At 42.8% G+C, this 14,174-nt stretch overlaps 1 protein-coding gene across 3 annotated transcripts in view; it reads right to left on the bottom strand.

Annotated features, from left to right (window-relative positions):
• daam2 (dishevelled associated activator of morphogenesis 2) overlaps positions 1-14,174 on the bottom strand; it is a 397,811-nt gene that overhangs the window by 100,814 nt on the left and 282,823 nt on the right. For all 3 annotated transcript variants that reach the window (XM_063040647.1, XM_063040649.1, XM_063040648.1), the window contains exons 11-13: positions 13,947-14,085; positions 11,222-11,280; positions 8,938-9,128 (exon numbers count right to left, since the gene is read on the bottom strand). In XM_063040647.1, coding sequence (XP_062896717.1) covers positions 8,938-9,128; positions 11,222-11,280; positions 13,947-14,085 — 389 coding nt within the window. The remainder of the gene's footprint in view (positions 1-8,937; positions 9,129-11,221; positions 11,281-13,946; positions 14,086-14,174) is intronic.

The raw sequence follows: 14,174 nt of genomic DNA, 5'->3' as shown, positions 1-14,174 counted from the left end.
CTAACAATAATAAAGGTCAACAACAAATCTGTTGACGAGGCACATCAAGCAGAATACAGACCAATACTAGGGCTTTGAACCCTTGATTTACTGACTTCCATAGATATGAATGAGCACCCCTAAACATGGAGTAGAACAATGCAGGAACAGGCCATTTGGCCCACTATATCTGTGCTGAACACAATACCAAATTAAACTAAATCTCCTCTGCCTGAACATGACCCATAATATTAAATTTAAAAGTCCATCATACATTCATATCTTTGTTCTTATGTGAAGCAGAACTAGTTTCCTCTCATCCCCTCCGCTCTTAATAAGTGCTCTTTCTCTTATCAATCTTGTGTACTTATGTTGCCAAAATACTATTCAAGTATGGCAACTATATCAAGTGATTTTTGTGCATTTTCCAACTTATGGACAAAATCAACAAGGGCATCTGTAAAAAAAAAAGCCATTTGTAACCCAGAGGCGGCCTTTACGCTAGAAACACTCAACGGATCAGGCAGCATCTGTGGAGGGAGGAAAAGTTATTGTTTCAAGTCCAGCATCCTTCCTCAGAACTAAGAGAGAGAGAGAGAAAATGTTAATTTTATTCAGAGAAGTTGGGGGAACAATGCAGGACAGAGAGAACATTATTGCTCTCTTGGCGCCATTGTGTTCAGCACTGTATTTATGGTTGTATTTATTTTTACCAAGTACATGATTTTCTCTGTAAGCTTCCTGTGAGCAAGGAACTTAATTGCACCTTGGTGTTTAGGACAATAAAACAATCTGATTTTGAATCCGATAGGGTGAGACTAAGTGACTTACTGTTGCAGTTAAGGGGCATTTATGATTAGATTATGCATCTTTGTCCAGATAATGCATTGCTAACAGTAAGGTTGTGAGACATGCCCAGCAGAGCAGACTATACAAACTTTACAAAGAGTGACATCATTTTCTGTGGGAGAGGCAATGTCTTCAAAGGCTCTGTCCAGTAAACCTCTAATCAGGAGCAGTCAGGACGATGGCCATTTATACAGTCCCCTCAGATTTATGGGATGAAACTGGTGTATCTGTTTCTTCAGGGTGCTTTACATATTGGGAATTGAGAGATGGTATTTTACAGTCAGAGCCATGCAGCAAAGGACTAGGTCCTTCGGCCCATCAGGTGTGTACTGAGCATTCAAGCATCAATTTATGCCAATTTGCACTGATTCCCACTTTATTCTCCCCTCTTTCCCATCAACTGAACCCCCCGCCCCCCAATATTTCCTGATACAAACCAACTTGCATATCTTCGGGATTCAGGTCATGACGGAGGCTGGGTCACTGGCAGCAGCTCTACGACGGGCATTCTTGAACTCACAGTCTCAAAGAATGGTGAGGGCAGAAACCCTCATCACTTTGAAAAACAGAGTAGTCTGGATTAGCACTGAACGATCTGAAGGCCTACAAACAGGGCTAGAAGGTGGAATTAGGTTGTGATGTTCCCTTTCCTCTATCAGTATGGATATAATAAGCCAAATGATCTTGTTCTGTCCCATTCCACATGCCTCATTCGCAGAAGCCCACTGGTGGTCTTTCGGCAGAAGGGAATAGCGCCGCCTGCAGACAACACGATGTCCTAAAGAAACTCTGGATGTGTCATTGGTCAACCTGCTAGAGGTGCAACAGTCTGACCCTGGACCAGTGACTTCCCCTGTCACAAATGTCGAATGTGTACCTTGGCCTGGTGGGGTTGTTGCAATCTGGCCAGAGCCTGCACTTGGCATTTGCACTGGATTCTCAAACTCCTGCTGGGAGGCTGAGGAAGGAGGACAGAGGATGGAATGGGTTCATGGGACGATCTTACACCTGCTTTCCACAGCCACACTGGTATGCAGGATGAGCTGCAGGCTGCCCTGAGAAATTCCTTCCTTTGTGCTTCAAAATGATCTCAATGGAACCAATGAAAGCTGAGACTAGGTGACTTACTCTGGAACCCAGCGCTTTCACTGGAGAGATGAATGTGAACCGATACACATCCCTCTTGGATCCATTACTTTCTCCAGTGACTCAAGAGCACTGGAGTGTGAGAAATGACCTAATAAAAGTTTACAAAATGATGACAGGCCTTTAAAGGGTAGCTAGCCAGAGACATTTCCAAAGGTAGAAATGGCAAACACTAGAAGACATCACTTTAAGGTGAGAAGCAGAAAGTTCAAAGGAGATGTGTGAGGCAGGTATTTTAAACAGAGAATTTCCTCGTATTTACACAGAGAGTGATAGGTACCTGGAATGGGCTCCCAGGGAATATAGTGGAAGTTGATATGATTGCAGTGTTTCAGAGGTGTTTATCAGGCACATGAACAGGCAGGGAATGAAGGGATATAGGCCATGAACAGGCAGTTAAGGTTTGTTTAAAACTTGCCTCACAGTCAGCTCAGGAATTGGGGTCAAAGGGCCTCTTTCGATGTTCCATATGGATGTGGCTGCATCAGGAGGACAGAATTTGACAGTGCTTCTGAAGGGCTTTGGAATGGTGAATCATTTTGAACAAAGATAAAGATCCCAACACAACACTGCTGGTATATCAGCTTCTCCACAGGTACAAATCTAACAAGGTGGCAGGAGTGGTGACACAGCGGCCACAGGCTGTATGACGGTGAGCATGGAACTGCTACGGTCCATATGCTGGTAAGTTTCAGAGTGAAATATTTCCAAGGAATTCTGCATCAACAGCAGCCCCAGAAATATGAGCATTCATTGTGGTGTATTAAAGAGAGAAAGAAATAGACCATAAGACCATAAGACATAGGATCAGAATTAGGCCATCTGGCCCGTCGAGTCTGCTCCACCATTCAATCATAGCTGATCCTTTTTGTTTCCTCCTCCTTAGCCCCAGTTCCCGGCCTTCTTCCTGTAACCTTTGATGCCATGTTCAATCAAGAACCTATCAATCTCTGACTTCAATACACCCAATGATCTGGCCTCTACAGCTGTATGTGGCAACAATTCCACAAATTCACCAACCTTTGGCTAAAGAAATTTCTCTACATCTCTGTTTTGAAAGGGCACCCCTCTATCCTGAGGCTGTGCCCTCTTGTCCTAGACTCTCCCACCATGGGAAACATCATTTCCACATCTACTCTGTCTTAAATATATTAAGGTCACCCCCTCAAAGCTACAATAGTGGGGAGAAAATATTTTCCCAAAATGAGTTTCAAGTTGTAAGAAGAGGTAGAAAATGTAAATGGCACCAATATTCTTCTTTATTGTCCAATGTAGTAAGTAGTCATCTTGATATCTGCAGGATCTCACTCAAGATATCGGTGGCATTGATCCAGTGCTCTACTGTAAACTTACTGTGAAGCTCTGAGGTGCCCTGCACTGAGGGACAAGGTACGTAGTCACACCAAATCCTCCACACAACCTTCGAGTGGATCAGAATCACTGCGGAATATCCCACAGTGTCACAACCGTGGACACCGCGGTGGAAGCTGGGTGCTCTTGCATGGGGGCAATTGAAAGAAGATGGTAATCACACACATGATAATGTACACATTCCAGCCAATGAGGGTTGCTTTGCAATTGTATTTAACTGTCTTTCTATTGCCTTACTCTAGTCAAGACCTTAACAAAGTACAGTGATGAGAACACTCCCTGCCTACTTTAGACCAAGTACCAGGAAAGAAGTTTAGTGATTTCGATAGATACTGTGAAAGGAGCAGTATTAATTTCGTTCTAGGTTACTGCATTTGAGAAGCAGTGATGGTGTTAGTGTAACCCAGGTTAATGAAATCCAAAATTGTAATGCTAGAAAGTCCTACTGGCGGAGGGATGAAAACGAGATTTACTGATTTAAGAAAAAAGAATTTGAAAAAAGACTATGCAGGGGAGTGGGCTGGACACAGGATGGACAAGGAGAGAAATACAGCAATACTTAGAAGCTGAAGGCATGAACTGTTAAGAGTGGAATTAGTAGTGAGCATCTTTACCCTAATAACTTGAAACCCTCAGGGTGAAACCCCTGGAGGGGAGACGATAGCAATAAAAGATTTATTGAAGCTACAGCTATGACATGCAGCAGCTTTAACGAGACAATATCGGCAGACACCAGTGTCCAAAATCCCTACCGTGTAGTTGGGAATTAGTTCTCCAAAATCATACCAAGGCATTGGGTCAAGTTTTGTACAAGTTTTGTGAATTGACTTCTGTGGATGATCAATTATTTCATTCCATGAACAAGATGGCGAGCCAACCAAGATGAAGAACCAGCACGGGAATGAAATGTGTGATGATGCAGAGGATTTAAAATGCAGTTGGATGTTTATTTTCATTCGAAGAATCCGAATTTGATTTTCTGCAAGAACTGATTTTTTTTTGCAGAGTTTGATAAGTTACTAAATGAGATTTACTTTGTTTAAGAGTTGTGATTTTGCAGAATTTTCGTGAAAGGAGTTAAACTATGCATATATAATTTTTGAATTTGAATTTAAACTTGTAGATATACTGACTGGAACTGAAACTGAAGTTAACTATAATACTTGAGAACGGGTATTATATTTGGTTTTCTAACTAATTAGGGATAAGTAAAAAGGAAAGTTTAGTCTGTAAACTTTTAAATAGGGAATAACACTAGATTTAATTAATTAGAGAAATTGAAATAACAAATGTTATTCTAATAATTATCACTAATTCTAATTAAAAAGGAACTTGTTGTGGTTTGATATCTAAGATTTGGAACCTAAACAGAATGTTTGAATTTTGAATAGTTCTTGCTCATGTAAGTAGTAAATATTTTGTTCATATTGTTTTTTTTTCCCTTATAAACAATACTTTATTTCCAGAAGCGTGTGGTTTCTATTCACTGTCTCCTTCAGATACCTGGATTCTTCTATTAGCACCTAGTGTAATTTGATTTTCTCTAGAGAGTGCGACGACTAGTCACACATGATAGGACTGGTGCTACACAGGTGTTACGTTAGTTTTCAGTTAGTCTGAGAGTTTTCTAGTTAGTGAACCTTTTTGCCTAGCTTTAATACTTTCTTTTTGTTCTGTTCATTTTTTTATCAAAGCTCAGTGAACTGTTCATTCCTGACCTGTCTCTCTCCCTCAGCACTTGGACCATCACTGAAATCCTGTCACACAGCTATATTCAATACACCATAAGCCATAATTCAAGGCTCGACTCTCAAATAGTACGTGGCCATTTCACTTCCATCATCAGCCCTCCTAGCCCCAGGTCCATGAACCACTTGTACCCAAGGTCCAGGAATTTCTTCTTCCTTAAGCTGCAGGAATGTGGAGAACTTCAGCATAAACATCTCCAATGTTGGTGTTGAGAGCTCATGGGTCAGCTTTGCAGAGAGGCTGATATAAAGTGAAGCTCATTTCTGTTTTAACAGGACAACATGTCTCAGCCACTGTCTCACAAGAGTTCTGCCTCTAGCACACCAGCAATCTCCCAGGCTGTTCCAAACAAGATTCCCACTGATCAGCCACAAGCAAACTGAGTACTCGCAGGTGAATTTCAATCTCTCCTACAACCAAAGTTCAAGCTAGATGCACAAGCAAGAATACACATGCCACGTCAATAAACAGATCATCTAAATATGGTCCCCATGGTCTTTTGATATATCGTGGTAAGAAAAGGAAGAACAGAATTTTAGTTCCTTATTTCCTGAGAACTTTTCCCTGCTCTTTTGTTTGGGGAGGAACTGGGGGAGGAAACAAGAAGAAATGGTCTTGCCACCTTAAGCATGGGATCTCACTTTATCAGCCCATTGACTTTACAATCACATATGAAAGGGTACTGTTACGAGAATACACATAAAATTAAGATGTTTGCTGGCCTGGGTTAGCATCAGTGACATCAGCAGTTGGTCTGCCACCTGCCCTCAGGGGAAGGAGAGATAAGGAACAATGGAGCAGCGTCTGGAGATGTGTAATGAAGGGACGTGGGGGAGAGAGAGCTGTCTGGAGCGGCTCCCCCTTTGAACCCTGAACTGTTTGAAGTGATGGACAGGCGATACCCCAGCAGGGGGATAAAAAGGGACCGGTTCGCTAAGACAGGACACACGCCACCCGAGGTAACGAGACCCTGGAAGCGGTGCGCCTCTCACGAGTGGGTGAGAAGTATCAGACAACGACCAGGGTGGAAAGGTACGATCAGCGGGAACCCGGTGTGTGTCCGCCCTTGCCTGGGTGCCGGGTTCACTGCAGAGGATCGACCACATCTGGAGGAGGGGTCACAGTCGGTGACCTCAGGTGACATCACCAAGGACCCGCCCAAAAGTTGCTTGTGAGCAATCTCGCCGGTCTGTGAGTGAAGCAGTGTTCTGAATGATCAGTTGTTCCTGTTCTATCTCTCTCTCCCCCCACGTTGTCCATCGCCATGGCAACGATTACTGCGCACTGAACTGGACTGAACTTTGAGTCATTTTGAAATTTGGTCATTTACCCCTAGACAACGATAGAGCTTGATTGATGCTGTTATCTTAATTCTGTGCACATGTGTGTTTATCATCGCTGAACTGTTGCATTTATTATCCTTTCGATTACTGTGTTGCTTGTTTCTTTAATAAAACTTTCTTAGTTCTAGTGCTCCAGACTCCAACTGAGTGATCCATTTCTCTGCTTTGGCAACCCAGTTACGGGGTACGTAACAGTACAAACTCAATAGGGCAGACACCCCTTCAAAAGTTCAAGAATTAAATTGGGCTATCACTTCAGGCCATTAAGACTCAAGTTGGCCCTGTCTGAGACGGAGTTACATCTGGGTAAAATTCACCATGAAAGAGGGAGGGATGGATGCCAAAACAGATGATGAGTAGATGGAGTCCAGTGACCAGCAGATCAGGCAACGAAAAATCTAGGCAATAGCAACTAACCACGCTCACGGATTATTACCACTGAGGCCTCGATAACCCACCAAACCAAGCCCACAAAGAACCAACCCAAGGCGGGAGAACCTGGTTGCTTTTTAGATGGAATAAAATAAAGGAATTCAGATTCAGGAGAGACAAGCTGGAAAGTGCTGTTGTTTAAGATCCACCTTCCCCCACTCCATTTCATCTCACCCTTTGATTCCTTCCTCCCTTTGATACTTGTCAAGACTCCCATTTTATGCAATCGCCTCGACCACTACATTTTGATGTTTGTTTATGTTAAAGGTAATTCTTTCTGACTGCCTCATTTTTCAGAGAGGTCCTGGCAGGGAAATTCCTCAGTTAGCATTATGCTTTGTCAAACTAATCAAATTCCTCCTCAACTTTGAGAACACATGGCTGTTCTGTTTTCCATCAGGATCACAGGACATCTGAAAATATATATAATTAGTTTTCCCAAACAAAAATAAATCTGACACTGAATTTAAAAAAAAATTGACAGTCATGGTGTGTTACATAAAAATGTCATCTGGGGAACTTGATGCTTTAAAAGGCACCAATACACAAGGCAGAGCCTCTTGTAATGATGCAGAAGATAGCAGTTCTTAATTTCTTTGAAAGTTTTGGTCATGGGGCAATGATTCCTGTCGAAACTTTTGCCTTACTTTGAATAACATGGATTTAATAACACTGGATAGTCCATCTACCAACACTGGAACTAAAACATCTGGAATACAGTGAACAATCTGAGCCCGAAGTAAAAATGCACTGGCACTGGAGAGGATCCAGAGAATATTCACAAGATTGATCCAGAGAATGAAAAGCTAAACTTATGAGGAGCATTTGACGTCTCTGTGTCTGTACTTAATGGAGTTAAGGACAGAAAAAGGATTGAGTGGGAGGAATGCCACTGAAACATAATGGCTACGGAAACATAGTGGATATGGAAAGGAATTTCCATTCAAGGAGAGTCTATGAACTGAGGGCACAGCTTCAGAATAAAGGGGAATCTCTTTAGAAAAGAGGTGAGGAGGAATCTCCTCAGCCACAGGGTGGTGAATCTGTGGAACTCATTGCTGTACAGGGCTGAGGAGACCAAGTCACTCAGTCTATTTAAAAATGAGATTGATAGGTTCTTGATTGGTAAGAAAGTTAAGGGTTATAGGAAGAAGGTGGAGAATGGAGTTGAGAGAAAAAAAACTCAGCCATGATTGAATGGCAGAGCAGACCCAATGGGCTGATTCGCCTAATTCTGGTCCTATTTAAGTCTTATGCTCAAGCACTGGGAGAATATTGCTGATAATACAACACACCCTATGTCCAGTAAGAAGGTTTTTGGGCTGAGTTAAGAGGGATCATGGTTGACAAGGATCTAGAGCCATAGATTGCACATTTGTAAGCTTCAAAGACCCAAGCCAGTGAGGTGCTGTCTGCGTGGAGTTTGCACACTCCCCTTGTTAACCATGTGGGCTTCCTCTGGACACTAAGGTTTTCTTTCCTATTCCAAAGACGTGGATGGGTCGGTTAATTGGTCATAGTAAATTTTCCCAAATATACAGGTGAGAGGTAGAATTTGGGCAGGGTTGATGGAACTGTGGAGAGAATAAAACAGGATTTGTTTAGGCGTTAGTACGAACAGGCTAACACGTCACATGTATAATGCGCCTGTGTAATACATCACAGAAACAGACTCTCTGGCTCACTATGTTCATGGTGACCATTGAAGTCCAAGCCATAGTAATGGGATTTACCAGCACTTGTTCCTTAGCCTATTGATGCTTGATGGCCAGCATGGTTAAAATGAGCAAAAGTACCTTCAGCAGTACCTGATGAGCAGATTATGGGAGCTTGCTGTGTAAATAGTCCAGGCACATTTGTTTTGCTGCAACAACAGTGACGCTAAAAACTGGCTGCATGGTGTAAATTGTTTCATAAAGAGCAACTTAAAACATCTCCAGAAGGCAGCTTGAAATGACAGTTTGCAATGGAGTTACACAGGGAAATGCTCTTCCCACCAGGCAAGGTTTCTCCCCCTTGACAGAGGTGATGATGGAAGAGGTAAAGGAGGGGGACGTGCTGTCCTTACCGAGTCAGCAAGGTCATTCAGACGTGCACTGAGTTCCATCACTTGATCCCTCGCCTGTCGCAACTCCATTGACTCTTTCTGTAGCTTGTCTTTCATCTTATTGAGGGTCTTCATCATTTCGTCCTTCTCCTGGGTTTTGGTCTCACACTCCCTCTCCTTCTTTTCCAATCTGGCTAATAGTTCTATGTGATCTGAGAAAAAGAATTCCAAAATCACACACCCACACAGGAGGACAAGACACACCTCAGGAGAAAGCTTCTTCAAGCCTTTATTCCACAATCTGTAAGATGAACAATGGAGGAACCAATAAAAACACTGGATGGCAAATACACATAAAAGTTGCTGGTGAACACAGCAGGCCAGGCAGCATCTCTAGGAAGAGGTACAGTCGACGTTTCAGGCCAAGACCCTTCGTCAGGACTAACTGAAAGAAGAGCTAGTAAGAGATTTGAAAGTGGGAGGGGGAGGGGGAGATCCAAAATGATAGGAGAAGACAGGAGGGGGAGGGATGGAGCCAAGAGCTGGACAGTTGATTGGCAAAAGGGATATGAGAGGATCATGGGACAGGAGGGGGAGGTGGGGCATTAGCGGAAGTTAGAGAAGTCAATGTTCATGCCATCAGGTTGGAGGCTACCCAGACGGAATATAAGGTGTTTGTTCCTCCAACCTGAGCATGGCTTCATCTTTACATTAGAGGAGGCTGTGGATAGACATATCAGAATGGGAATGGGATGTGGAATTAAAATGTGTGGCCAATACTGGGAACCTCTCACACTCCGGAAGAGTAGTACGAATCATGAGTCATTTACTGAATTTGCCTGATCCTTAATTCCAACGCTTACTTATATAAACCCATAATGTCTGTCTAAGGAGGGCAAAGGTAGCAGACTCATCCCCTATGTTTCCCTCCAAGTTACACATCATCCTGGAAATGCATTATCAGCCCTTCAACATCACTGGGTCGATACCACAGGATTCTCTCCTCAGTGGTACTGTGCAAGACCTTCACTAGAAAGGCACCGGGGTTCAAAGAAGGGGCTCACCACCATTTTCTCTAGGGCTATTAGGAGTAGGCAATTCATACTAGCATTTAACCATCATGTAATGGTGACATCTCACAAATGTATAACGATGAAAGAATGGTATCTCATCTGAATTGGACTGGAGCCTCCAAGGATATGATGTTATTATTGGTGTCTCAAATATGGTGTGAAGATCAACTCTTCATATACTTTGCATTTATTGTGTTAAATTACCTGCTCTGAGGCAACGTACAATGTTGATACAGAACACTATAACACACCACAGGATCTAGCCTTTTGGTTCTTGATGTTGTGCTGAACTAATTAAGCCAATTATGCCTAATTAAACTAATCCTTTCTGCTTGTACAGGGTGAATATCATTCCATTTCCTACATTATTCTGCGCCTCTTAAACACCTCTATCATATCAGTCTCCACCATCAGCCCTGGCAGCAATTTCCATGCACACACTGGAGAAAATACCAACTCTATAAGGTCAGTATGAAGGCAGCAGAGTTTCACCAGAATGCTACCTGGATTTGACAGTATTAGCTACAAGGAGAGGTTGAACAAACTTGGATTGTATTCTCTGGAGCATCAGAGGCTAGGCACACTGAGGGATGTACAGGTAGGAAATCAGAGTTTTGTTCCTAAGGTGGACAAGTCAAATACTAGAGGGCATAGATTTTGGGAGGTAGAACATTTCAAGGGGATGTGGGAAGTTAACTATTGTACATATAAACACACTGTCAGGAAAGAAGGTGTAGGCATATACAATAATAATATTTAAGAGGCATTTAGACAGATACCTGGAGGGATATATATTCCATGTGATGGCACATTGGGATTAATTTAAATTAGCATCAGCACAGACATTATAGGCTAAAAGGCCAGTTCCTGTGTTGTATTACTCTATGTTCCATGTTCTAGCAATGCTGGAAGTCACCTAAAAATAGGGTACATATTTCTTCTGTGAAAGGATGCCTCCCTGACTTACCTCAATCCAGAGGTTGATTGCAGGAGCAAAAACTTAAGGACTCCTAAATTGGACTGACTGGAGTTCAGTCATCGAGAACTGCTCACAAGTTTGGTGAAGGATGTTGTTGTTCTTTTCTCCATATTCTATGGGGGGGGTGGTTTTGAGGTAACCAACTTGTGAAGTGATTGGAAGTAAGATGGTCAGGAAATCTCAGGTCAGGCCCAACCACCATCACATGGAATATAAGGATTGCATGGAATGCTTTCTCAGCAAGGTTCCCTACCTTTCCTGAACTTCTCCGCTTGATCTTTCCACTGTTTCACTTCATTCTCGTTCACCAACCTGAAGAAGTTGAAAGGTTTCACATCCATTAGGTTGCTCAGTAAATAAATCAGAGTTCTCCCATACCCTGCAGTAAAACCCTTGCCCATGCAAACTGAGGAAATGAACAAGATATAGAAATGAATGAAAAATATTTCATTGGGTTCCACTGGGTTGGAACACCCATGATATTGATGAAATATGCTACCTCACTGGAAATGCGATCAATTGATATTGCTGGAAGTCAAGTACTGCTTTTAGGATGGAATACTCAAAAGGAACAAAAGCTTACAGTTTCTTATTTCTCTTTGAGAATCATAGAATGGAACCAGGCTCTTTGGCTAACCATGTCCATGATGACCAGCTAGTACAGTTCTTCAAATATTCTAACATTTTCTAAAGCTAATTACATGGTGCACGGTTGGTAATGGCCACACCTAGAGGACTGTCCACAGTTTTAGATACCTTGTTGTAGGAAAGCTGTCATTTAGCCTGAAAGTGGACAAAGAGGTTCTTTTGAGAATGTTGCTTAGACTCAAGGATATGAGCTACAGGGAGATACAGGCTTGGACTTTATTCTTTGGAGCATTGGAGACTGAATATAGAGGTGTATCAATTCATGAGGGCATAGATAGGTGAATACACCCAGTCTGTTTTCCGGGAAGAGGAACTAAAACCTAGATGGTTTAGATTTAAGGTGAGAAGGGAAAGATTTAAAAGGAACTTAAAGGGTAAATTCTTCACACAGAGGATGGTGGGCATGTGGAATGAGTTTGCAGAGAGTATGCTTGATGCAGGTACATTAACAACATTTAAAAGGCATTTAGGCAAGCACATGGATAGGAAAATTTTAGAGGAATATGGTCCAAATGCAAGCAAGTGGGACCAGCTTTACTGGAAATCTTGGTCAGCATGGACATTGGGGTAAAGGGCCTGTTTCAATGCTGTTTTACTTTTTGACTATGTACCATTCTTCAAAGAAGTGGACACATATGCATTCTGGTCATCAGTCATCAATCTTTACACAGCGAGACCCACAATGTGATAACAACCAGATCATTGTATTTGGAATGGTTGAAAGATAGTTACTGGCTAGGATACCACAGACATAAGTCTTGCTTTCTTTTGAAATGATGACATCTTATCCAAATGGTAACGATGAAACCCTCCCTCAAGGACACAATAGAACATTGGCCAAAATTTCTGTATGCATGTCTCCAGGTTGAAACTTGAACCCATAACCTTCCAACTTATTTGAGTGTAACCAGTCGGCCAATAGATGACAGCCATGTGAGAGCAACAGACACTTCACCAGTGCGTACAGAAAATGGAATGGCAGTGAGGAGATTACTTTTTAATAGGTTGGTTCACTTTCTGTCTTTTCTCTGAAATGGTGCTCACTAATTAATCACCCCCTGGACAATGGGAGTGGAGGGGGTGGGGAATTATGGGGAAGAGGAGGGACCATTGTTCTGTACCTTCATCAGCCTGGGCACGGTAATGTCTCTGTCACAGTCATACAGCACCAAGCCCATGCCAACGGTTTACACTAATCCTACATTGATCCTAATCTTTTATCCTTTCTTCATTCCCAACAACACCCTCAGGTTCTACCTCTCACACACATGTTAGGGCAACTTGCAGTGGCCAGTAACCCACCAACCAGCACAATTTTAGGATGTGGACAGAAATGGGAGCCCCCAGAGCAAAACCATGTTGTCAGAGGGAGAATGCACAGCCAATGTTGCAGGTGAGGAGTGAAGCTGGGTGTCTGGAACTGTGAGGTAACAGCTCGACTAGTTGAACCACTGAGCTGCCCATCGGTCAAGAAGAAGCAGCCAGTTCCACTCAGGTCCAGGTTAGGTGTACAAAATAGAGTGTTACACTGAGAACAATAGTATTGCACCAAGGAGATCATGAAGCATCCCAAAGCATTTGACATGAGGTCATTGTAGAATAATAGTGCTAGACAGCATGAAAACAGGCCATTCAGCCCAACTCATCCATGCGGACCAAGTTCTCAACTTGAGCTATTCCTATTTGTCTGTGTTTGGCCCATCTCTCTCTAAACAATTCCTATCTATGTTCTTCTCTAAATATCTTATAAACATAATTGCTTTGCCAGGTGCTCCACTCTACCAGGGGTTCTCAAAGTCTGCCAGTACACGCCTGCAAACTTCATTCCTAGTGAGGGCAAAGAAGAAGATATTAGGCCAACTAACCAAGGGATTGGTCATGGACATGAATTTTAAGGGAGGGGAGAGGTGAACAGGACCAGGGAGGAAACTCCTTGGCGGCTCCAACCCCCTCATGCTAAAGGCATGGCTGCCAATGACAGAGCAATTAAATTCAATGGGATGTCAACAAGGCTGGAATTAGAGGAGTTATTAGATTTGTAGGACTAAGGTAGATGCCTGCATTGTGGAGATATGAGTTCAAGGAAAGATTTGAAAGGAAGGATGCGAATTTTCAGTTTTCAAAGTTCCAGGGACAAGAACCAAAATAAGTCAAGGAAATCTAGGGTTGAAGTTCAATACTGCGTCGTCCACCCGCCCCTCCCCCCCAATCCCCATCTACCCATCAATGATAATTCCTTTAAGTGGATACCACACACGTGTAGGAAGTCCTTTAAGTGAGTACTACACACACGCATGAAGTCTCACTCGCCAGCTTCAAGCAACACTCACATCCGAATGATGTTCTTCACATTGAAGTTCTCCAGCGGTGCTACATCAGGATCTTCCCCCTTCTCGTCCTGCAGCACTATCTGTTGTAGTATCCTGTCGAGGAGCTGCCAGTGCTGGCAATTGGTTCCGTTCCTCTTCCCTGTAGGACATGTCAGGAATTAACAGTCAAGAACATAAGAACACGCCTTTTCCCTCCTACCTGCCCTGCCATTCAGTATGATCGACACT

This window comes from Mobula hypostoma, chromosome 2 (genome assembly GCF_963921235.1).
Source record: "Mobula hypostoma chromosome 2, sMobHyp1.1, whole genome shotgun sequence".
NCBI classification, from domain to species: Eukaryota; Metazoa; Chordata; class Chondrichthyes; order Myliobatiformes; family Myliobatidae; genus Mobula; species Mobula hypostoma.
Note: the sequence above shows the minus strand (reverse complement) of the source record. Positions and strands in the feature narration are given on the sequence as shown.